This window comes from Fusarium falciforme, chromosome 5 (genome assembly GCF_026873545.1).
Source record: "Fusarium falciforme chromosome 5, complete sequence".
Lineage (NCBI taxonomy): Eukaryota > Fungi > Ascomycota > Sordariomycetes > Hypocreales > Nectriaceae > Fusarium > Fusarium falciforme.
Genome location: NC_070548.1, coordinates 1,062,362 through 1,086,913, shown reverse-complemented (window position 1 = coordinate 1,086,913; position 24,552 = coordinate 1,062,362). Strand labels below are relative to the sequence as shown.

The window sequence follows — 24,552 nt, the reverse complement described above, 5'->3', positions numbered from 1 at the left end:
GGATTCACCAATTGGCCAGGGTTCCCATTGCTCGTTAGGTCTGAGGTGCCTGTGGTGGGATATGTGTCTTGCCCAACACCCATTTTATTACGACATAATGTCACGAAACAAAAGCAAGGTCTCCATAGAGTGTGCGAAGCCAGGTATATCATTCGATGTTTGGATATAAAATGCGTAAGTAGTTACTTAGTTACAAGCATCGCCTTGAATACCTACATAATTAATGTCTTTTCAACCAACTTGCTTTCGCAATTCCATAACGCCGTGCCTATCCACTGTTGACTCGTGCGGTTTCTCATCTGCTGTGAGGTCGCATACTCATACTCTTCGTTTCGTTCTGATATAAACTGCCAGTTGCGTTGTCAGAGCGTTGCTGCTTTCGTGTGTCTTCAGCCTGAGGCCTTCCTGCCCAGGTTATCGATCTTGAACGATGTGCACGTTGATCGGTCTCGATAAATGCCTTGAGTGCCTCGCGCCCTCTGATTTCTGCCGACCCTGTATCTGAGCCTGACTTTCCCTGCTGGCTGCTATTGGCGTAAGAGAGGCGGCTTTCTGGCGTAAGAAACACGTCTGTTGCCACGATACTCTCTTGAAGTAGGCTGGGTGTGACAGGTGTAGCAAGGGTTTCGCCCAAGGCCGATTCATCACCATGGTCATGATGCTCCTCCATGGCTGCCTCGTGCATCAAAGCAGATATCCGGTCACCCAAACTCTTGGTGGATCGTGGTCTTGACGCTTCACCCTCAGGTGTTGACAACCTGTTCTCGCCTTTCATGTTATTGATTTCCCTCTCTAGCACCCGAAGTTCTTCATATCCTGACTCTGTGGGCTGGATTTCGAGTTCCGGGTACTCTAGATGAGCTGTTTGTGAGCCAACCAGCCCTTCCGCAGGCACCTGCCCCCTTTCTGGTTGAAAACGTCTCGAGGGCATCAGTTTGACGATCTTCGACTTTACCACTTGCCCAAGTCTCGCGGAAAAGGAGTGTGGCAGTGTCTGAGCACGTTGCTTCTCTTCGCCAGGGACCAAATCAGTGGCCTAATAAACCTGGCCCTCTGATGAAACAAGCTTGATTGCAAAATCTCGCGGATGGACGTTGTCCTTGGCTGAGGCATTCTTGTTTCTCTCTTCTCTGTTGTATGATGGAAACCTCGCCCATGATCTTGGAGGACTCTCCAAATTTAGAGACACCAAGCTCTTAGCACCCTCAGTCGTGTGAGGAGTCCCAGGTCGCATTTGAACAACCCATCTTTGAATCAGCCATTTGGAATTGTGCTCACCAGACACTTCATCAGTTGTTGGAGTTAGCTGGGATGTTTCTCTCTGGGTGTTCTCTGTCGAAAGAGAGCTCTTGCTGACTCTTTTCTGCGGGGTGCCAGTCACTCTCAATGATCGGTTAGATGACGCACTTCGTTGATGGTCCGGATTGGGCGTGCTTAAGCGATTGCTGCCGCTGTGCCGTTCTTCTGCCTCGAGCCTGATGGCACGTTGCCACAAGTCTGTAGCGCTTTCCTGACGTTCCAAATGTGGCTTTTGGAAGATCTCCGATGATAGTGGGCTCATATGAGACCGGATGCTCAGATTCGACAGCTTCTTTCGTCTATCGCTTGCTCCTTTTTTGTGGCCGATCGTCGTCTCTGGAAAACCAGGCGTAGGACTTGGCTCTCGTGAGAGGCCAGGCGTATTTCCTTCGTCGTGACCACTGAGGCTTTGTGAACTGACCTTGAACCGGATTGGGACGGTGAGGTGAATCTTGCTCATGAAGGACTTGCGAACAGGCTGCCCGAGAGAGGGCTCGTTGAACTCTTCGCGGAACCGGCTCGTATACTGACTGTTGGGCTTTTTTCGACTGAGTAAGTCGCCAAATCGTCTCTCAATCGTTCCAAGTTCGGCCTCACGTTGGAGAAAACTCGCACACTCTGATTGTGACCGTGACACTGGGTCGGGAGCGGCTTGGGTGGGATTTTGGCCCTGGCAGCCATGATCAACGTCAATTTCTTTACTTTGAGGCTCATCGTCGTTGCTCGAGCTCTGTTGCTTTGAGGCACTTTCTTGGTCCTGAGACGATTTGGGCTGCCCTGATCACTGTGTTAATCGACATCATGTAATGGGTGACTAAGAACTCACACTTGAAGGGGGACAGTTCCATACCTTCGAGTTCTTTGAGATCTAGACTATACAAATTCTGTCGAGAGCGAGCAGGGCTTGGTTGAAACTTGGATGGATAACATGATGATGAGTTATCGACAAGAGAGTTGCGAGTTGTTGCCACCGTCGGAGCTCCAGTTCGTTCTCCGGAAAGATGTGAAGAAGTGTGTCCAGTGCGACGAGAGCCGATCTCGGGATAAGGATTCACCTTGCATCGTTCTGAATCGAGGTCACCACTTAGTTTCACCCTATCAAGTGTACCAGTGGCCACAGACACTTGGTTGGTTGGTAACGTGTCTTCCTTCGAGAGGATGTTCTGGGAGCCGGAGGTCGATTCTTTCTTCGCTGTTTCCGCAGGTCCAGGCTGGTTTACAACCTCAGAGCTATCGATACCATCTCCAGCTGCTTCTTCCTCTTCGTCATCGTCAAAATGAAGAGTCGAGTTGTCTCGTGAACGAAGACCCTGAGCAATCAGCCACACTCCAAGAGCCGAGTGGCCATCGGCGGAAGAAGAAGGATGGCGGCTATTGAAGCTATTGTCAGGGCCCAAAATGCGATCAAGACGAGTGGCACTATTAGACAACTGGAAAGACTTCTGAGAATGGGCTTGCTCTATTTGTCCGGACCGAGATGTTTGCGATGGGAGATTGGTGGCAAGATCAGTTCCATTGCTTTTATCACCGTCCTTCTCAGCCTTATTGTCTTCTTCCGTCAGATTATTTCGATCCAATGACATTTTCTTTTGGTCATCCGTGGAGTTTTGCGACTCTAGCACATCTCTTTCGTGAGATTGATCCTTGCCAGACCGTGGTACTCGGGCATCGAGAGAGGGAGATTTATTGACAGCGAATTCAATGGCGTCTCGAGGTCCAGCACTTGGCAAGCCGAGGTTGACTATGGATGCTATGCAGCGAATTCCATGCGCAGGCTTGTTTTCCATGTCGTCGTCTGGTTGTTCTGTTTGCAGCTCATCCTGGATTCTCTGACGCATGAGACGCCTCAACTCGGCTCGTCGTGCAATCTCCTCGTCGCTATTGCCAAGAGAAGTAAGGGATGGGTTCTTGGTACTCGAGTCGTGAGACATGGTTCGAATGAGCTTGTTCCGCACGGCGTCAAAAGCACAGCCTCCCTTCTTGGCTGCGTGGGGTTGATCCTGATCACTGTCGGAATCGTCGTCGAGGGGGTGATGGATAATGGAACCATTGTCATAGGAGCCTTGATGATTTGGCATCGCCCATGGAGCATCGGACAACCCGATCAATGAAGGTTGGTGCCTCAGCTCTGAGTCTGCTTGTCCCTGCACAGTAGGTGAGGTTGGAGAGGGAATCAGCTGAAGGGCTACATCTCGGGGAGGGGATGATGATGTTCCTGGGGCCATGCGATGGGGCTTGCAACAGCAAAAGAGCGTCATGGGGTTTGTACGGGGGAAGCCACAAAAGAAGGTCGAGGATGAATGATGGTGTTCCAAGAAAGCAGTGGTTTCATATGCCCGCGAAGGGCCAAGAACAAGTACGACCAGAATGGAGATGAAGAAGATCAAGAAAGACGTCTGAAGGTTGAAGAACGAGGAATCCAAGGGTTAGTGGACGTTCAAACAGATGACGGGATACCTAGAAGTCTGCTGAGGCAGTCATGTCTGGCCTCTCCCTCTCAGGTTGTTCCTTCCCTATGAGGGCATTCGTGCCATGCCTCGTGCCTTGCTCAGTCGAAAGCATGATAAGAGACGGGAAAGGAAGGCACAACCACAGGCCTTGAATTTGACGTCGTTTGGCCCTCCCATCGATCCAATATATTGGATTGATATCAAGCTGAGTAGTCATCCATCCCAATTCGTTTCCAGTTTTTAGCATCCGTTCCCCGGTAGGCACTTGATGCAGGGTTTGGTTTCCTCCCATTGCTCCTCAATGCGTAATTGGAGTAGCTCCTGGAAGGCAGTGTGGCTGCCACGAAAACATTTTGGGGATTGCCAATTATCGAATTGGCAATTGAAGAATTGTGGCGATCTAAAGTAGCAATCGCAATCCGATCTTGCTTGACCGTGAAGTTTTCATCTTGACAAAGCATAGCTCAGAGACCTAAACACGGAACCTTACCGAATAGATATCTAGATCAAAAGTGCCACGAATCAAGGTGAAGGGCCTCAAAATCAAGGTGAATTGCGATTATGGTTATCGCCTTACATGATTCGCGTCCGCAGCCTCCCCTTCCCAACAATTCGTGGCGGGAGGGGTTGGTAAACTCAGACATGGATCCATGGAGTCATGATGTCTCACGTAAGGGCTAAGCCTCTCAACCGAACATCGAGAGAAGCCCGATAGAATGGCCGATTGAGCCCGACATTGCCCGGTAGCTACAGTTACATAGACCCTAGGTTCAAACACTCGTAACACAAAGCAAAGAGGGACAATGATGGGGCACGTGGCATGCCCAGCGGCACGCGATGGCAGGAGACGATGAGATGGACTCTTGGTGGGGAGCAAAGAACGGTCGATCAGACAACACAGTGGCAAAGAGTGGGTGCAAAGGCCGATCTACGGCGGCGTAAAATTTGGTCCCAGATCCTTAGCTTGCTCTACGGCGTCTCAATGGAGAGAAAAGGGCTTGGGTTGATGAGGTGATTGACCCTCGGGAGCCGAGACCAAGCACGCCTTCGCGGACGCCTGCTGGCCCCGCCCCGTTCGCCCTGCGAAAACGGTGCAAACCCTTGCAAAAAGCTGCAGAGCTGCTGCAAACTGCCCCTCCATTAGCGTCGCCGACAGCCCGCGAGCCGCCTGAGAGGCCCTGGACATCCACTCCGGCAACCGCCATCCCCGGCCAACCAACCACGGCACGCCTGTTGTGCGAATACGTGAGATTGCGCAGATTGAGGTGTTGCTGCCGCTAGGATGGAGGGTACGTACTGCCGTGAGCATGAAGATCAGAACTTTGAAGCTTCCCTGTGTGTCTGTCTCTGAGGTGGTGCCAATGAGCAGCCAATTCACCACATTTTTACCCCTCCCCCGCTTTCGGCCTGGTCTCCCTGCCTGAGATTTTCGTCTCAAAAACATTTTTCTACCTCCCCTCCTTCCCTCCTTCTCTTCTTCTTTTCTTCTTCTTCATCCTCTCTTTGCCCTCTGTTCTCTCTCGAAAAGGATCTCTCAATTGATCCAATTTGGTACAGGCAAGGGCTCTGAACCAATCTGTACGTCAAGCTCCCTCCTTCAAGCTCCCCTCCAGCTCTTACGAGTCGGCTGCCCCTCACCCCGCCCTTCTCCCCGCCTGCTCCGTGCTCCCCACGCTCACTGACGAAAACTCTGCTTCTAACCTCTGCAATAGCATCTTCCAATCCAAAAGAATCATCCAGAGTACGGATAAACCGCCAAGATGGTTCAGTCCGCGATCCTCGGTTTCCCCCGTATGGGTGTCAACCGTGACCTGAAGAAGGCCACCGAAGCTTGTCAGTCTCACTGAAAATACCTGTCTGGGCCTCACCGCTAACAAAGCTTAGACTGGGGTGGAAAGATCTCCCAGGCTGACCTCCTCGCTGAGGCCAAGCGCCTCCGTCTTGCCCACTGGAAGATCCAGCAGGATGCCGGTGTCGACGTCATCCCCAGCAACGACTTCGCCCTCTACGACCAGGTCCTTCACCAGATCCAGGACTTTGGTGTATGTTCACCTCATAACATTCTCATGTCGTAAGCATGTGCTGACCCCACCTCTCAGGCCGTTCCCGAGCGATACACCAAGGATGGTCTCGACCCCATTGACCAGTACTTCGCCATGGGCCGTGGCCACCAGAAGGAGGGCGTCGATGTCCCCTCTCTGGAGATGGTCAAGTGGTTCGACTCCAACTACCACTACGTGAAGCCCACCCTCCAGGACAACCAGACCTTCACTCTCACTGCCAGCCCCAAGGCTGTCAACGAGTTCAAGGAGGCCAAGGAGGCTGGCATCCCCACCCGCCCCGTCCTCGTTGGTCCCGTCTCCTTCCTCCACCTCGGCAAGGCCGACCGTGGTCAGTCTGTCGACCCCATCGACCTCCTCGAGAAGCTTCTGCCCGTCTACGAGCAGCTCCTTACCCAGCTCAAGGAGGCTGGTGCCGAGACTGTCCAGATCGATGAGCCCGTCCTCGTCTTCGATCTCCCCGCCAAGACCAAGGCTGCCTTCAAGCCCGCCTACGAGAAGTTCGCCAGCCTGGGTGACAAGATCCCCAAGCTCGTCTTCACCACTTACTTCGGTGACATCGTCCACAACCTTGACCTCCTCCCCAAGGATGTCTATGGTGTCCACATCGACCTTGTCCGCAACCCTGAGCAGCTCGAGACCGTCCTCGGTGCTCTCGGCCCCAAGACTGTCCTCTCTGCTGGTGTCGTCGACGGCCGCAACATCTGGAAGACCAACCTGAAGCGCGCCATTGAGATTGTCGAGACTGCCATCCAGAAGCTCGGCAAGGACCGCGTCATTGCCGCCACCTCCTCCTCCCTCCTCCACACCCCTCACACTCTTGCCAGCGAGAAGAAGCTGGACCCCGAGGTTGCCGACTGGTTCTCTTTCGCCACTGAGAAGGCTTCCGAGATTGCTCTCATTGCCAAGGCTGTTACTGAGGGCCCTGCTGCCGTCCGTGAGCAGCTTGAGGCCAACGCCAAGTCCATCCAGGCTCGTGCCACCTCCCCCCGAACCAACAACCCCCAGGTCAAGGACCGCCAGTCCAAGATCACTGAGCAGGACTACAACCGCAAGAGCGAGTTCCCTGCCCGTATCAGCCAGCAGCAGAAGAAGCTGAACCTCCCTCTCTTCCCCACCACCACCATCGGCTCCTTCCCCCAGACCAAGGAGATCCGTGTCCAGCGAAACAAGTTCACCAAGGGCGAGATCACCCTTGAGGAGTACGACCGCTTCATCGAGAAGGAGATTGATGAGAACATCAAGATCCAGGAGGAGCTTGGCCTTGATGTCTTCGTCCACGGTGAGCCCGAGCGAAACGACATGGTCCAGTTCTTCGGTGAGCGCCTGGATGGTTACACCTTCACCACCCACGCCTGGGTTCAGTCTTACGGCTCCCGATGCGTCCGACCTCCCATCATTGTCGGTGACATCTCTCGCCCTGCCCCCATGACCGTCAAGGAGTCCAAGTACGCCGTTACCGTCTCCAGCAAGCCCATGAAGGGTATGCTCACTGGTCCCGTCACCTGCCTTCGATGGTCTTTCCCCCGTGACGACGTCCACCAGTCCGTCCAGGCTGAGCAGCTTGCTCTCGCCCTCCGTGACGAGGTCGTCGACCTTGAGAAGGCCGGTGTCGACGTCATCCAGGTCGATGAGCCCGCTCTCCGTGAGGGTCTCCCTCTCCGCTCCGGTGAGGAGCGTGACGCCTACCTCAAGTGGGCTGTCAAGGCTTTCCGCCTGTCCACCACTGGTGTCGAGGACTCCACTCAGATCCACTCCCACTTCTGCTACTCTGAGTTCCAGGACTTCTTCCACGCCATCGCTGCCCTCGATGCCGATGTTCTGTCCATCGAGAACAGCAAGTCTGACGCCAAGCTTCTCCGAGTCTTCGTCGACTCTGCCTATCCCCGCCACATCGGCCCTGGTGTCTACGACATCCACTCCCCTCGTGTCCCCAGCGAGCAGGAGATCAAGGACCGCATCGAGGAGATGCTCCAGTTCCTCAAGCCTGAGCAGCTCTGGATCGACCCTGACTGCGGTCTCAAGACCCGCCAGTGGAAGGAGACCAAGGAGGCTCTTAGCAACATGGTTAACGCCGCTAAGTTCTTCCGCGCCAAGTACGCCCAGTAAATATCAGCCCATGCTGTGTGCTTGAGGGTTGAAGGGGATGGTGGCGTATGGTGATGATGATGATGACTGTGCTAATAAGGAGTGTGCTTTTTTGTGGAGGCTGAATCTGCGGATCAGCTACGATTTCAACATCGGCGTTTGGGGCTGGTCAAAAAAGACCAGTAGTGTTTGTGGAATCCCAAAAGTTAACCTACGGATACGGAATGATATTGGGAATGGGACGGATGGTTTGGCGAGCATTCAACATTTGCATATACCCTCCCAATTGGGAGCAGATGGAGGTCTAAAATCAACAAATTGACCTATTTTTCATGATTATGAAAACTTTTTGCCAACCTAACCTGCTTTACTGTGATTTGAGTGTCTTTTGCCAAGTGAATTGTCTCATGTGTATCTCGACCTTGTGCACTTGTGGTGTTGCTGGTGGCCGGTCGTGTCAAACATGCGAGGTCACGTGCTCACGCGTGTCAGGAGGCCCCACGTCACAACACGCTCGCCTCGTCTCTCAGGCGAAGAATACAATTGATACACGCAATCACCCACTTGGTGTGTCGGCCGCCAGGATGCCTCCCATCGTCATCCTAGACTCTGATGATGATGAGGATCACGGTTATTCTCCACCACGAAGCCCAAGGGGGCCAATCTCGCCTGCTGGAGCTGAGGCTACAACGAGTCATTCTTCAGGGCGTGTAAGCCGCGCGACAACATCAACAGATCCGTCCTTCTTCCGGAATATTTACGACGAGCAGAATGATGCCGCTCGAACCTATGTTCCAGAAGGGACGACCCGATCTTATGACCAGGATCGACTCTCAAGCTCAGAAATGACAGCACCAGCACCCTTCAAGCGTACCGTAACAGGACTGGTTGAGCCATCGTCGCTCGTCTCTGTCACAGACCGTACAGCCACAAAAGGGCAAAAAGCACCGTATGAAAACACCCCGGATGAATGGACACAGGCGTCAACGCCAGGGAGGAAGAAGGCACCCACGGCTGTTATGGATGATCCCTGGGATGTCCCGAGCTCCCCTGAAGTTGGACAGAGCCGCCCGAAAACGAAGATCCGCATTAAGCGCCGAGAGCCCCAACAGACCCTGGGGTCAACTTCAAAGACCACATGGGACTTGCTAAACACAAAGTCTGGAAGGAATCCAGATCCAGTCCATGACGGGCTAGAGATCTCGCCAACAGGGAGGAGAAAGCGAAGGAAGGTGGAATATCCAGAAGCATCTATTCAAGGATCCAATGAAGTCGATCTGGTCACCATCCCATTCAGCAACGACAACGAAGGACGAGAATCACAGCCAGAGCCAACGCCCAGCATGCTTCCGCCCACGCTACCGGTCATGGACGATGTTTCCTTCTACATCGCCCCAAAGCCCTTGACTGAAACTCAAAAGATGGAGTACGAGAGTGTGCATATGCCATCTAGCGACAGCCTAAACCAGCCATTACCCCCGATTTATCAGTTCAATATCCAGAACATAGGTTCAAGCGACGAGGCAACCAACGTCAACACCCCTCGGAGCAACGGAACCTGCTTGATGAGCACTGCTCCAATGCCCAGCACGGCCCCCATGCCCTCGAGTATGATGGACCCGCTGAGGATTGCGACTGGGCAGTCTGTTAGACTGAGATGGGATTCGTCACCCGATGTCATTGCTGGGGGCGAGTCACCGCCGAGGGAAAAGCAGCCGAGACAGCGAGAGCGTCAGAGACGTGAGAGTCCAGCTGAGCCAGTGGTTTATGAGGTGCCAGAGCCGACCAGGGTCGACCAACCAGAATTACCAGCTGTGGAGGAGACGAGGCCAGTTCACAACGAGCCGCAACACCTGGAACCTCCAGCAGAGCCCCTGGTAGAACCTCCGACAGAGCCTCCTGCAGAGATTCCCACGGAACCAGTCACGAAACCACCCGCCAAAGCAAAGAAGCCGAGAGGGCGACCAAAGAAACAGGCAGCAGCAGAAGAAGTGACACCGGCGGATCAACCAGAAGGGACACCCGTCACGAAGCCAAAGAAGAAAAGAGGCAGGCCACGGAAGGCAGATCAACCTGCAACAGAAACGAAGGAACCGAGTCCACAAGTCGAGCAGCCGTCAATTAATGATGCAGTTCCTTCCACCAAGGTCACTAAGCGATCTGCGGCGAAGTTTGAAGCACATGATCAAGTCGAGGAGGTCAAGGTCGACGATGAGCAGGAAGAGAAGAGCAAAGAGGCCATGGATAGCCGAGAAGACAAGTCTGTGTTGCAGGAATCCAGACTAACCTCCATGAACAAGGTCGATCCCAGCGAGGACGAGATTTCTAAGTCTCTAGAAGATACAACAACACCAAAAAAGGAAGAGAAAGAGGAGAAGCCAGCAGTCGTAAGTAAGACTACGACTCCCTCTCGAGGACTATCGGCAATCCTCAACAAGCCAGTCTACCGAGTTGGCCTGAGCAAGAAGTCAAGAATTGCTCCTCTGCTGAAATGTCTACGCAAATGAGCGTATTTGGAAACTACAGGAAACGCCTGTAACCCAGAACATGGCTCGATTTAGTGTCTATGACGACTTTGGCCCGTCGATATGGGCATTGAATTGGTTGTATTGTTAGGATATACGACCAACAGGCTATTCATGGCGAGGGGCTGAGCGTGCGTCTGAGATAAATAGAGGTTTGGACGAGAAACGAGTACATTTAGAATACCCAACATAATTCACGATCATGACATGTAGTTTCCTGAAGCTTTTGTAGGAGTATGAATCAAGTTTGTAAAATACGTCGGTATAGTATGGAGATGTGCAGTTGCATCCGACGTCTCCGACTATCCCACACTCCTTTGTCTAGGCTCTAGGATGTCACCTTGACAAACTTTATCGACAACTTTCTTGAAATTTAAGCAGCCTTCTAGTTTAAAGGATAGCCTATGGGACACCTCTCACTCTACAGCGGCCAAACCACGTCACAGACTTTTCTGTTTGGTCACAGAGTGAAGTTCTCAGTCAGGAAAGCATCGACAATTCAGCAAAGTCTTCTAACTGAATCAGTTTGATGATCCCAGATATGCTCATCAAACTGGCCTTGTTTCTACGTATCCATTTTTCTCTGGATACAAAGCTAGGAGTGTTTCCAAATACAAGCCTCCCTTACAATCGCCGTCGTTTCAATCTGTTGTTCGTTGTCGCCAGCCAAGACGTGTTCTCAGACAACAAATAGGGAAAAACTTTCCAGGAAACAAACCCTGGGGCAGAAAGAATCTGTTGCGTAGTTCTTGACTGCTGATTGTCAACGGCGGGTGTTTTGCTTTCGTAATTGCTGTTGCTTGCTAATACAGCAAGTCTACTTGCAAGCAGAACAATCACAACAGCGAGTGCCAACACCAGCATACAATACAAAAGAACACATTACTTCTGTTTACCTACCAGGAGCTCCTCCGTCTAGGAAACGTATAAATACCCCTGACCTCTCCCAGCTTTCACCGACTTCTTCTCCCCATTAACACACACTACAACTCAACTCAGCTCACAACAACTCAACTAACAGCTTTCACTTTCTAAACAAAGTTCACTCTTCACAACCATGTCCGGAAATTAGAACGACAAGAAGGTCGACTGGACCCAGGAGGCCAAGGCCCGCATCATGGCCGCCAATGTGAGTTACCCGCCACTTCCCTCCCGCAAAGCCATACGACTCCGAGATGCCTAACACTATAGCTTAGGCCGAGTCCAGCAACGATCCTGAGTTTTCCAGGAAGGCTCAGTCGGAGGCTGACAAGGCCGAGCACGCCAAGACTCAGGCTGGCGAGCAGGGCAAGGAGGGTGAGAAGAAGTAAAGGCATGATACTACAGGGGCGATGCGAAAGATAGAAAGGCTAGGGGTGGAAGTGGACAAGGACTAGGGAAATGAGAAGCTAAGAAAGGAGCCTGTATATCAGCTGTTCCCTCATCAAGGAACTAGGTAGTCAGACCCAAAGCAACATCTCATTCTCTCCTACAGGCACCAAATTAACCGCCTCAAATACTTCAGTGATAGTGGCCAGGCAAACAGAGCAGACCATTTATACACATGCAGGTAGTATGATCTTTCAAGGAGCTGTTTATTGTCGCTACATTCTCCCTAGTTCAAGGGGGTCCCCGTCACCACTCATTCGCCATGTGGCCATCATAACCTCCTTTCTCAGCCGTCATTGGGTTGACCATGTGAAAACCATTCGCCGTCTCACCACTCAAAGCGGATATGACGTCGGGATGAGAGGGATACAATAGATAATAAACAGGTAAAGTCAACACATAGTTCCAAAAAAAAAAAAAAAAAACGCCCTTTCATAATGCATGCATCTGTGCCCGTATTTGCCCAGGGGTAATCATCCAGAGTTACCCAAGTTAAAAGTCCCAAACCCCCACCAACCGGGATATCTGTTTTTTATACATCTTTCGGTCAGGAACTCTCAGATCCTGCCCTCGTCTTCGAGCGAGTCGATGTGTTTCTTGATAAATTCAAACGATGAAAAGAAGATGGCGTTCACCACGCATGAGCGGGTCATGGAGACTCCGAGGCCGCGATACATGTGCCGCTTAAAGAACTCGATCTTGGGTGCCGGCTCGACCGTTTGGCCTTTGGAATAGAGGAGGGAGTTGCGCTGGTAGATGCTCTTGGCCGAGTCGATGGGATCTATACACATCGTCAGTACGCAAAACAAGCAGCGATTTCAAGTTCCTTACATATCATAGCCCAAGAGACCAGCCCACACATACCCCCGGCGGCTACAACGGCCGCCTTATTACTGTTAGGATGATCGCCAGCCAACGTGTTTCCGACCTGTTTCCCGCTTTCATACACCATAAAATAGATGGCCGTTCCCAAAGTATCGCGTACTAGGGAGCCCGTTAGCATCGACTGCCCCGTGATTTGTACAAATCACATACATAGATGAAGTTTAAAGCCAGTGTAAAGTCCCAACACGCCGCGGTGCTTAATTATGTTGGCCATTGTCCGCAGTGTGCCCTTGTTCTGATAGCTAGCAGCCACCGCGTGACTACCTCCATTGGTGACACCCCGCTCAGCGAGCAGGACAGAAACCTGGGCGCTGAGTTTTGTGAGCTCGAAAGGACAGGCGAGGAATGTTATGGCGGAACCAGCAGTCGCACCAGCGGCCCCAAAGCATGCGACCGAGTAGAGATTCGGGTATGTACCGCGTTGGTTGACGTGGCCGATGATGTCGAATCCGAGATTTCGCTTCACCCAGCTGGAATAGGAGTATTTTGCGCGTTGGTAGATGGAGAAGGAGACAGTACGGACGAGTGTGATACTGGCCATCGGGGCCGTGACGCCTACAATACTCAGGTTAGAGAAAGGAATAAAGAGGTCATCTCAATTGGCTGGGTTATACCTCGAAAAAAGCCACCGAGCTTTTCATTTGCGTAGGTATGCCGCACGCAATCAAGAAATCCCTTGTAGTGGTATGTCTGCATGCGCGTCTTGACACTATCGAGAGGAAACGCGGCGAGAGTGGAGAAGACACTGGATGAGCTGGCTGAGATCTCGGTTCGATATCGTTTGATGAATCGGTGGTAGGAATGGTTCTTTGGTGTTGCGGTGACGGCGGCGCCCGTCGCGGTCATGGCCGTCGTCTCGCCATCGCGTCGCCCTTCAGCGCCGTCGGGCATGATGATTGTAGAGCTTGCAACCGGGGATGGGAATGACGACGATGACGATTGATGGCCTGTAACATCTTGGTGGGCCAGTCGAGCTTCAGCAGTCATTGCTTCCTCCCGCTCTCGGGGGGAGAGAGCAATTGGGCCTCAGACCAGAGGGCGCCGAGGGGGTAGGCCAGGCCAAGAGACGACGGGAGGCCTGAGCGAGCGAGAATCGAGTTGCAAAGCCGATTTTGCTTGGCAGCAGCTGTTATTCGGAGGCGCGGTCGAAACACGGCCTGTCGCGGACAGCCGCAGGGTCCATTCAGACGCGAGACACCAGAGAGCCGAGTGTAGAGACGATGGGGGAAAATCAACGGAGGGGTTCGAGGGCCCAGTTTCGGAGGTCGGGGGTCGGAGCGGCGGCGGGTTATCGGGCGGTGGGCGGCTCTTTCTCTCTGCTCGGGCGCTCGGGCGTCCGGGTGCCCGCGGCAGACGGCGGCGGCGAACGGCAGCGGGCAGTGGATGCCAAGTTGTAGCTTCTGGACAAACAGTCAAATTAGGGGGAAAGGGGAATGAAAGATGAAGGTTGGAGGGTTGAGGTCTGCGGCAGCGAGGGTGGAGATATGTATTCAAGTACCTATCAATTGGTCTGCCAGACGGGAAGAAAGGCGCGGGGGAGAAAGAACGGGTCATGTCTCTCTTGCGAACCTCAAAGTGCCAATGTACAAATCCTCGGATATGGAAAGCGCGGGCACCTCAGAGGCTGACCTCGCTTATCGTGGGGGAGAGACGAAATGGAAGCCAGTGTCTGCGGGGTTCGCCCCCCTCCATCTCAAGGCGTGTCGTCCCTGGAAGCAGCCTGTCTTCAGGGCCTACGTCCACTACAAGACATCCTCGGCGCCCTGTAAGGCCATCAAGATCGGTTGTTGGTGTCCGACGACTGGACCTTGTTCGTTGGTACAGGCACTAACTGCCGGGTGCTTCATCACATGCTTTCAGTAGTTCCTCTACTTTCTGGGTTGCATTTCTCGTTTCTTTTTCAATGATGGATCACTTTCAGCTGCATTTCTGAGCTTGTTAGGTGGTTGTTCTCTACCAGCTTGTTCAACTCCAAGACTCAACATCAAACATATTCCATCATGAGACGAGACGTCCCTTCCGACATCATGTGCCCCGGAATGCTCCGAACTCGAATCATCCCAATGCCTTTGCCGTTTCTCAACCGAAGCTCTGTGGAATCAGGCGGACTTTCAAGTCCGGATACTTAATCATCCAATAGCCGCGGGCGCAAATCCTCTCCCCGCAGTCACAGCAACACTTTGGCTCGGGTTGGACAGCCGCGTTAACCCCCCGACGCCCATGATGACATGTCAAAGAGTCCAGCCCGCTCCAGTGCCGCTCATCACGGTCGGAAACAACCCTTACACTCCCGGAACTCTCATGATCTGCACCAGATCTGGGCATCCGACCCCCTTTGACCCCGGCACTCATGCATCCCCCGCCATCCATCAAAACTCCAGCCAAGGTAAACCGCGGCTTACTCTGCTTCACATCACCACGCCTCACAACTACATGTCGCCCGAGCCCACACGGCATAAGCCCAAGTCTGCCACGTTCTGCACGAATGCCGCCATGTTTGCCTAGTCACACAGGGGTTAAACCATTCTCTTGTCAGCTCGTATGCCACCATGATATATTCTACTCGGGGAAAAGACGTCATCCCTCCTCCCGTGGAGGATTGGCAAGGCAACGGATCGCCATGGAGAACCTGCTCGCGCCTCTCGCTTGTGGTGTCACTGGCGTGAGGTCAGCAGCAGGGCTCGGCTTGCCTCTGGATGGTCTGTTCCCCGGCGAGCTCAACAAGTGAGTACTCGACGAAATCCCAGATACTCGATCTTCTAGACTCTACATTCTCCATGCGCCAGTCTTCCCAAGAGCTCAAGATCCAGACTTTTCCTCGGCTGGGGTCTCCTCCGCTGAGGCCTCCTCGGCTGGAGTCTCGGCTGGAGTGTCTTCTGCTGGTGTATCGGCGCCTGGAGTGCCAAAGTTCGGAGTGCCAAAGTTCGATGTGCCGTGTAGTGCAGCCAGACGAGCGTCTTCCTTCTCTGATCGGATAGCTTCTGTCTCCTTCCTGAGCTTCTCCAGGTTCCACACGTCCTCGTCCTCGTCGTCGGTGGCCTCTGAATCGTCCTCATCTCTCCACTTGCCACTCTCGAAGAGGGCACGTCCAGTGTTTTCCTTAGCCTTGCGCAACTGTTCCTCGGCGGCTTTCTTGTCCAGACGCTCCTTCTTCCATTTGGCAAAAGTCTCGGGCGTCACCGGAGTCAAATCGCCAGTCAATTTGTGTCGCTCCGACTCCAAGAAGTCTTCCAGCGTCAGGGTCTTGAGTGGCGACTTGTCTAGGAGTGCCTTTTCGGCCGCTCTCTGTTCCTTGGTCTTCAGAACGAATCTGTATCCAATTAGCATGCTTGGTATTACATATCAAGACAAGGTATACGTACCCAGGGGGGAGAGCATGCTTGTACATGCACTTGTCGCCGCCATTGGGACAAATCCAGAACCAGCCGTATTTTCCATCCTCAATGGCCTCGATAAAGTACTTGCACACCTTGTCGGTGGTTGTCCGTTGGTTACCCTTCTTGGACAGAACAACCTTTCGAAGCTTCTCTTCATCCCAGTCTGCAGAAGTCTCGGCTTTCTTAGTTTCCTCCTCTTCTTTTCGGGTGTCGCTGTACAGGTTCTTCTTCTCCGTCTTGCGCTCGATGGCCAGATCGTGTGCAAACTTGCACTTCCTTCCCTTCTCACAGTTGCCTTTCTTGTAAAAGATGCATACAACTGTCTTGGGGTCGACGCCGAAAGGCACCTTCTGAACCTGAGCGGGCTTGTTCAACAATGCCTCTGTCTCCCTACGGGCCTCCTCTGCGGCCTTCTTCTCGCGCTCTCGGGCTTCCTTCTCAGCCTGCTTACGCTTCTCCTCGGCGCTACCACTGTTCTTGAGGTTCGCCGACATACGGGCAATTTCCTTCTTGGCAGCACCACCCTTTTTATTTTTCATGCCAAAAGTCCGGTCCTCGACCGACTTGGTCGCCTTCTTGGGGGCGGGCTCCTTGCCCTTCTTGGGAGGCATGATGGGCGGTCGGTGGCGGGGTAATCGTTCGAAGTAAAGACGAGCGGGAGGCGCTCAACAGTCGACTCGATCGAAAATCGTTTCCGGTGCCGTGTTTCCCAGGTTTCCCAGTTGTGCAAAGCCGAAACCAATGCCGCCAGATGGGAAAAAAGATGGGTGTTAAAGATTGCTGATAGTTGGTGGGCTGGGCTGTATTGGGTGGAGGATGAAGTCACAATGAGTCACGTGCGAGGCAGTCCTGCCCAAGACTTTTTTCGTGGATTCGTCCCCAGGCCGCGAGTCGGGGGTCAGATTCTGGCGGGCAGTCCGGCGCCACTGACCTAGTGGACACGAGTACGTACCTCTCGAAGCCCCTAACGTGACGCTTACCTCAGTGGTCGAAGCGACCAAAGCTCCATCTGGCCAGTTGGAAAGCTCCCATCACCATCTACAGATTCGCGTGCACTCGAGCTTCGCCGTCTTCCTTGAATTTGCAGACATCGCATTTACGTGCGCAGGCTATTCTGTCAATTACAGATATTACTGGTAAACAAACAGTCCGAGTGCCCGTATCGCGCAAAGCAGTCGCTGACCTCACGAAGCTCCCAGTCCCAACCGTCCTCTCTTGATCCCTCGATTCAACCGCAACGATGATTTCCGACGGCGATCTTTACCGACTAGCCATCTTTCTCGGCTCTACATCAATGATTCTCATTGTCGTCTATCATTTCCTCGAGATCAACGCCGTGAAAGAAGTCGAGGCTCCGAAGAAGGGAAGCTCCAAGCAAGCTGCGCTATGATGGCCTTTCGCCATGGCTGATAGCGCATTGTACAATTTCACCATTGGGACATTTATTCTCTAGGAGAGGGCTGCTCGGCGTTAAAGGAAATTGTTGAAAGATTCGAGTCCATTCTGGACCTAGACAAAAGATCGATGCAATAAGGGGAAGAATCACTCAGAGGGTTGCATGGCAGCGAGCGTTCCGGTTTTCGACACATCCGTATTACATACTACGCGTTTTCGACGACTGCATCTACAAAGGATGAGCTTCAAAGACTGCCTGGTTTGGGACTCGGAGTGCGCCAGAGCATAACCTCAAAGTCTCTTGAAAGCGATCTCACATTGTTCGTTACCTCGGACCGATTCCATAGCAACCCAAACAAGCTATTTTCGTTCAATCTCTCTTTCGTCAACATTTTCATCTTTGTTATTCCAATTCCAATGGCCTTGCATGAAACACAGAGGTCTCTGGGAGCTGGCCATCGTTGGTGTTGTCCTTTCAATGCATCATCAGGCCTCCATCCCATCCACTGATTGGCGCTGCATGTTGTCGTTGTGGCGATTTGTGGCTAAGCACTACCCAAAGTAGACTAGCGCACCGGCGACGCCTTAAGCGACCCGCGTGCCTGCGCGCTCAGCTCCTTAGGCAGGCGTCGGAAGGAGCAAGAAGCAACGCCCACCCCGTGTTTTTCTACGCATCTGTCCCTCTCTCCAACTCCCTCTTCTTCTCCTCCATCTTTCAACCCAACTCCAAACAAAGCACGCCCACATCTCAAAACTTCTTCTTCTTTCACCGGCCCGCCTTAATCCCTGCGCGCCGTTTCTTTCGTCCATTTCAATCACCCGAACGCACCTTGCGAACACCTTTCTCTTCTTTCACACCTTGCGACTCTACGCGCCGTCGTTGACATCAAGCCTTTGTCATCGCCTCATTTCCGCACCGCGCCTTTGACACCAGACAAAACGTGTCATTCGATCTACCTGCTGATCTGACCGCTATATCAGCCAGAACAGCATCGATCCTCGACCCGAAAGGCATACCATTGCCTCTCATTTTTTTTCATTGACCCAACATCACCAACATTTTCACACCAACAAACACAATGTCTGGCAAGCTCGACCAAGCTCTTGAGGACATCACTCAGGCCCAGCGCCGCAGCGCTCGCCGTCGCAACAACCCGCGCCGTTCCACCGGACGCCCCGCCGCAGCCGCGCCTGTCGGAGGTATCCAGAAGAACTCGAAGCCCGCTCGCGGTGCTGGCGCAAAGCCCGTTCCGGCAAAGGCGACCCCCACCAACAGTGACAGCAAGATTATCGTCAGCAATCTGGTAAGATTCCCAACCGCTCTCGGCATGGCCCCTCACTAACGCGTCACAGCCTAAGGACGTCTCGGAGCAGCAGATTAAGGTATGTCTCCGCTGTGGCTCTTGATGCCCCGGACTTTGTTCGACCTGTTCTTCATCGCCGCTCTCCTTTTTGCCTTTCGACGTCGCGTCTTATCGGCTAGTCTATCGACTCAGCCCGCTGGCCCGGAGCTATCGGACGCCCATTCTCCTTCCTTGACGAAAAGTGCCTGGAACATGGTAACTGTCGGAAGTTGAGAACATCCTTGTCGCGCGATGATTTCGCAGGAAATGCCTGGTCAGCTTTCCTTGCTTGTATAGCGCCGACTCCAACGGATAGAGGCTTGTCGAAACGATATGCGCATTCCACCAGCCACGGCCAGCGATTTCCTTCGGATGAAACCGTCTTTGAAATCCCGCGCCGACTTCAGCGAGCAAGCAGTGAGCACATGCACAGAATCCTCGAGGATCCGGAGTATTCGATCATCCCTCGGTCATATGCGAACTTGGGCTTTTAGAAACATGTCGTTCGTCTTTCTGGCAGTTGATCTGTCGAGTTACTACACCGGTATAGAACTTGGGCTGGGATCCCGAGATGTGGGCTGTGCTTTTGAAATGAGAACCGTGTGGGTCTATGCTCCTAATGATCACCAAAGCCCCAGGTGGGCAACGAGGATTCTAGCATCGGCTTACTGCTCTGCTCGCTGGCCACCCGCCCGCAATGACTGCCAAACCCTGGCGATGTAAAACTCTCCCGGAACTGGAACGATCGAGGCTCGAAGACGGAATGGCGGTTATCGTACAACTACACTTCGGAAGACTAACACTGTTTCCCCCCGATAGGAGTATTTCGTCCAGTCCGTTGGTCCCATCAAGCGAGTCGAGATCTCCTACGGTCCCAACTCGCAAAGCCGTGGTATCGCCAACGTGACCTTCCACAAGTCGGACGGCGCCAGCAAGGCCTTCCAGAAACTGAACGGTCTTTTGGTTGACAACCGACCTATCAAGGTACGTTCTGGTTAACCCAAATGCTTTCCACAATCTCTAACTTAAATAGATCGAGATCGTTGTCGGAGCCGCCCAGGCCGATAAGGTCATCCCTGCTGTTAAGACTCTCGCTGAGCGCACCACGTAAGTTGATTCACATGAGACCGAGAACTGCGCTAACAAGCAAATAGTCAGCCCAAGGCTCAGCCCAAGTCGGCGGCTGCTGACAAGCACAACGCCGGCGCTGCCAAGGGTGGTGCTGCCAAGGGAGCTGCCGCCAACAAGAAGCGCCGTGGTCGCAACAACCGTCCCGCGAAGAAGACTCGCGAGGAGCTCGACTCAGAGATGAACGACTACTTCGACGCTGCGGCCAACCCCGAGGCCAACAACGCGGCTGCTCCGGCCCCGGCACCAGCTGCCGCTGGCGGTGATGCTGACATGGATGGTATTGCTGTATGTACTTGATGCTATACTTGTCGACGAACGAAGCTAACCACGACGATAGTGAGCAATTTACGCGAGAAAGAAGGGTATTGCGAGAAATAATTAATAAACATCAAAAACAAGTTGCTATTTGGCACATGCTGAGGAGCAAGGACACGCTGGGTTCCCCATGGTTACTGTCACAACAGATTGTTTTTGAGGGAGAGGAAGAGGGACACTCCGAGGTCGGATAACGGGGCAGCTGGTTTTGCATTTGTTATTGCTTTTGATCTCATTCTACTCCCTCGTCCCGCTACTTATCGACGAAAGCCCGGTCCAAGTCTTTTCCTAATGGGCACCAGACCTGACCTGGTGCTGAGCCGGGCTGAGCAGGTGAAATGTATAATAGATGGAATAAGACAAGGTTCCACGCATTTGCTTTGCCGACGTGATTTATGTAAAGTTTAAACGTTAGAAAGGACCAACTTCTATTGCGAGTTGTCAACCAGTTGCCGGTTGTGAGTGAAAGTTATCTGTAGCAAAGCCATCTACAACAAAAGCCATGTCTCATGGAGTGCAGATTCAGCCAGCCTTGAAATGAGAACCAAGACATTGAACAAGAGGCTCTGGCGCAACACAGCATTTCACCAAGACGACAAGAGTTTCACAGCACACACGAGATTACACCGAGCCATCAAGGAGACATTATTACTTTATACTTTTTCCATTTTTTTCTCCATATCGAAACGGGTAGTGCATTTTCAACGATGGATCCGTAAGAACCAAGTAGCACAACGCCTAAGCCACCCCGCCTGATCCAGTTGTTAAGAGATGCTCCTCTCGATCGCAGCAACAAACATCCGTGCTTCCATTTAGTCCTTCTTCTCGGTGGCCGCAGGGGCAGCGGCGGCGGCAGCGGGCTTGTCAGCCTCCTTCTTGTCATCGCCCTCAAGAGCGGGCATGTCCTCTTCGTCATCATCGTCACCCTCATCGTCGTCGCCTGCTCCCTCGGCACCGGGGAAACCAGCACCGCCTCCGAGCTTGGAGAAGTCGATGCCACCAAAGTCACCACCCATGTCGCCCATACCGGGCATGCCGTCTGTTGTATCCGGTTAGCTTCATGCTGCGCAGTGGTTATCTCAGGTTCACTCACTCATGCCGCCAAACTGAGAGAAGTCGTCCTCGGGAGCCTCGTTCTGCTCATCCTCGTCGACCCACTTGTCAAAGTCGGTCTTGAGGAAGTGAACACGCTTGGATTCCTTGAGCAACCGAGGCCAGTACTCCTCCTTGAGCTCCTTCTTGTGAAGCTTGATCTCAATGTTCTTGGCAGTGTGGTTGATCTTGCTCTCGGCGGGGTCGATCTCGCCCCAGAACTCGAGCTCGACGTGGTACTTCCTCTTGAGAGTGGATGAAGTGCCGGTGAAGTTGAGGCTGGTGGGCTTGAGGTCGAGGGTGAGGCCATCCTTGGGCACGTCGGGGACCGCGAGGGTCAGGTAGATGAAGTTCTTGGCGGGGTCGGCGACGGAGGATCGCTGGGCCCAGAGGACTGCGGGGAGAGGGGTTAGCGAGTGCTTCGAAACATTGACACGAAGCGTGAGGAGATGCGATCAGGATGAAGCAATCCCGAGGCAGGTCTTGCTAATTGTCGGTGGGCGCGGCGACAGAGAGCAGGACCGGGCCCGGGAGGGGGGAGGCTGGCGATAACACAAGACAGGGCTGTAGGCGACATACCTTCGGGGAAGACAGTGTCAGCCATTGTGATGAAGAGTGTGGGAAAAAGTCGTCAAAGGGTATCTCAAAGTTTTAAGTCAAGAAGGAAAAAAAACAGAGAGAAGGAGAAAGGGCGGTTGTTGATGATGCAGCAGAGTGAAGAAGAGTAGAGTGGATGAGTTTTTGGTGGGCGGAGGAGATGCAGGTTTAGCTCAGGCGGCCCCCTTCTGTATTAGCTGTACGGTAGGTAGCAGGGAGTACTCCGCCCGCTGTGAGGCTTGGACGGTCCCGTTGTTTGCTGAAAGAGAAGGCGGCGTAGAATGTGTGAGAAGGGGACAGAACGGCATCGCAGCTGAGGGGCATTTGATGCGGGTGTACCTGCTCGCACTGCCGAACTACCGCGGAAGGCAAGGTACCGCCCTAGCGCATTGGAGAGAGGTGCCCGCTCTGACGTTGTCACTCTCTGGGTACCGCCCCTCTCCACTATTTCCGGGCTGGAGCTCCTAGAAGATGCTGGAGGGAGCTTGGATCCATTGCTTGGTCACCTGAAGCGGGCATGATGCATAGGAGACAATTAGGTTTGACATATGTTTCCAGAAACTCTAGATAGCATCGCAATCAACTCAATCTGACCTGGCATTCGTGGTTCATCTTCTCTCAGCATCCCCGGCTACGGCAGCCTAGCCTAGAGCCTGCCTGAGCGGTCGACCCGACCTACACGCGCCCGGCATGTGGATGGCGGGGTAACTGTGCCAGGCACCACCGGCGCAGGCCACAGCGACTCCTCCAGTGGATAAGCCGCCCGTGGTCCCCTGTATGTCCGCCTCCCGTCAGACCAATCAAATCGCCGTCCTGCCGCCCGCCTTTCGTCAGCCTCGAGGCTTGGGCTGGTGTGGTCGAGCCTCACCACCATGACCCAACATCATCCAACGACGAGCTGCGACTGACTCGACGACTAGCGAGACGATATCAAGCCGCCTTATCGGTTTGTGCGAGGCGAGAATCCTACTCTATCTGAGAAGAACACTGTTCCACCGTTTACGGCCGAGTTGAACACACCTGAGCCATTTGCTCCGCTCGCTGGCCATCTCCAGTTGCGTCATTGGCGCGGCCATTTTAGCTTATCACGAACCCTTCGCTCGACTCCTCCTCGCTACCTCCCGACCGCCACCATGGAGACATTCAGGTCTCTCTTTGCCAAGCCTGATCCTCAGGCCCAGGTACGCTCAGGATTGCACACGTCCTGCCATGGCGTGACCCCGTGCTAACCTGCCACCGTTGCCTCGGTAGATGCGCAAATGCAATGCGTTGATGCGCCAAAACATCCGCAAGATCGATCGAGACATTGCCTCAGTCAAGCAAGTCGAAGCCAAGACCAGGAACCTCATCATCCAGGCCGACCGTCGAGGCCAGCGCGACCCGGCCCGCGCCAAGCAGGCCCAGCAGGAGGTCCGGGACTTTGCGCGCGAGCTCGTCCGGGCGCGCAAGACGTCGGCGCGGCTGGTCACGTCCAAGGCGCAGCTCAACTCTGTGCAAATGCAGGTCAACGAGGCGTTTGCGGTGCGCAAGATTGAGGGCTCGATCCGGGCGAGCGTGGGCATCATGAAGGACGTCAACACGCTGATCCGACTTCCGGAGCTGGCGGGCACCATGCAGGAGCTGAGCGTGGAGCTGATGAAGGCAGGAATCATCGAGGAGATGGTGGAGGACTCGCTGCCCGCCGATGGGGATATGCTGATGGAGGACGAGGAGGCCGAGGGAGAAGTGGACAAGGTGCTGGGCGAGATCCTAAAGGACCGCGAGCCCAAGCTTCCCGTGGCGCCTGTGCCAGAGCCGCAGAAGCCCCAGGAGGAGGAGGAGGAAGAGGAGGATGCCGAGGCTATGATGGACCAGATGCGCAACCGGTTAGAGGCTCTGCGGAGCTGAGGCATGGTGGGAAGGGTCGGTCATCTGAGTTTCATCTCGTTGGATGTTTATTGTCATGGGAGGAGTCGGGGTGTCTGGCGCTGTTTCATATTTTGGTATACACTCGATTATACGGCTGCTCTACGTGTCAGAGCCCAAGATTGTGTTGCTCACGTATTTGGTGTACGCTTGGTTACGCACATATATACATGACGATGCGCCAGACTCTGCTCGAGACCAGTATTCAGGTCTTGAATATTGCGCGAACCAACTCACATTGGTTCTGTAACACTCGAGGAGTTGCCATCTACTTGCCCACTTGCTATGTATGCCAACTGGATCAAAACCCAGGCCATATGCACATGTCGGTATCTCGCTAGGGACGTCAGCTCCGGGGGCTATGTATTTCCCATACGGGCTATTGAATATTAGGCTATGACTTGTAGCGTCAAGGGTTTTCTTCATGCAAGTCCATTTGGTGAATCAGGGTGGCTTGGGAGGAATAAGATTGGGTGTTATGAGAACGGCAAGACTTCACGGCCAGTCTTTCATGCATGACAACGATATTTCTTAATCTCACTGAAGTGGCGCCGGTCATTCTATTCTCAACAACTCTTCTTGAAAATTAATGACCTATCCCAGTCAAAAGGGATAAGAAGAGGCTCTCATCCTCCCTCTGTAGTCTTATGTAGGGAGAAGGAGGCGTGTTAGGTGATAATATGAACAACCTGGTAAGTATGCAGAGATGATGGTAGTATGGC

The 24,552-nt window shown here is 53.4% G+C and overlaps 8 protein-coding genes across 8 annotated transcripts; 4 read left to right on the top strand and 4 right to left on the bottom strand.

Annotated features, from left to right (window-relative positions):
- Positions 1–295: 295 nt before the first annotated feature.
- Positions 296–3,377, bottom strand: NCS54_00658600 (Hypothetical protein; the record flags this gene model as incomplete). Its single annotated transcript, XM_053152038.1, has 3 exons — positions 296–852; positions 1,408–2,076; positions 2,126–3,377. The coding sequence occupies 3 exons, from the start codon at positions 3,375–3,377 to the stop codon at positions 296–298; spliced, it is 2,478 nt and encodes an 825-aa protein (XP_053008013.1).
- Positions 3,378–5,509: 2,132 nt separating this feature from the next.
- On the top strand, positions 5,510–7,918 carry NCS54_00658500 (5-methyltetrahydropteroyltriglutamate--homocysteine S-methyltransferase; the record flags this gene model as incomplete). The annotated part of the gene is made up of 3 exons (XM_053152037.1): positions 5,510–5,582; positions 5,634–5,791; positions 5,849–7,918. The coding sequence occupies 3 exons, from the start codon at positions 5,510–5,512 to the stop codon at positions 7,916–7,918; spliced, it is 2,301 nt and encodes a 766-aa protein (XP_053008012.1).
- Positions 7,919–8,481: 563 nt separating this feature from the next.
- Positions 8,482–10,404, top strand: NCS54_00658400 (Hypothetical protein; the record flags this gene model as incomplete). Its single annotated transcript, XM_053152036.1, has 1 exon — positions 8,482–10,404. One exon carries the CDS (start codon positions 8,482–8,484, stop codon positions 10,402–10,404), a length of 1,923 nt encoding a protein of 640 aa, XP_053008011.1.
- A 1,943-nt stretch (positions 10,405–12,347) lies between these two features.
- On the bottom strand, positions 12,348–13,662 carry NCS54_00658300 (Hypothetical protein; the record flags this gene model as incomplete). Its single annotated transcript, XM_053152035.1, has 4 exons — positions 12,348–12,571; positions 12,622–12,774; positions 12,826–13,230; positions 13,290–13,662. 4 exons carry the CDS (start codon positions 13,660–13,662, stop codon positions 12,348–12,350), a joined length of 1,155 nt encoding a protein of 384 aa, XP_053008010.1.
- Positions 13,663–15,474: 1,812 nt separating this feature from the next.
- On the bottom strand, positions 15,475–16,663 carry NCS54_00658200 (Hypothetical protein; the record flags this gene model as incomplete). The annotated part of the gene is made up of 2 exons (XM_053152034.1): positions 15,475–15,985; positions 16,038–16,663. 2 exons carry the CDS (start codon positions 16,661–16,663, stop codon positions 15,475–15,477), a joined length of 1,137 nt encoding a protein of 378 aa, XP_053008009.1.
- A 1,863-nt stretch (positions 16,664–18,526) lies between these two features.
- NCS54_00658100 (RRM domain-containing protein) lies at positions 18,527–20,261 on the top strand (the record flags this gene model as incomplete). The annotated part of the gene is made up of 6 exons (XM_053152033.1): positions 18,527–18,751; positions 18,801–18,830; positions 19,610–19,774; positions 19,824–19,897; positions 19,945–20,206; positions 20,259–20,261. The coding sequence occupies 6 exons, from the start codon at positions 18,527–18,529 to the stop codon at positions 20,259–20,261; spliced, it is 759 nt and encodes a 252-aa protein (XP_053008008.1).
- Positions 20,262–21,048: 787 nt separating this feature from the next.
- Positions 21,049–21,932, bottom strand: NCS54_00658000 (CS domain-containing protein; the record flags this gene model as incomplete). The annotated part of the gene is made up of 3 exons (XM_053152032.1): positions 21,049–21,275; positions 21,330–21,722; positions 21,908–21,932. The coding sequence occupies 3 exons, from the start codon at positions 21,930–21,932 to the stop codon at positions 21,049–21,051; spliced, it is 645 nt and encodes a 214-aa protein (XP_053008007.1).
- A 683-nt stretch (positions 21,933–22,615) lies between these two features.
- On the top strand, positions 22,616–23,812 carry NCS54_00657900 (Hypothetical protein; the record flags this gene model as incomplete). The annotated part of the gene is made up of 4 exons (XM_053152031.1): positions 22,616–22,629; positions 22,685–22,700; positions 22,846–23,106; positions 23,177–23,812. The coding sequence occupies 4 exons, from the start codon at positions 22,616–22,618 to the stop codon at positions 23,810–23,812; spliced, it is 927 nt and encodes a 308-aa protein (XP_053008006.1).
- Positions 23,813–24,552: the final 740 nt, after the last annotated feature.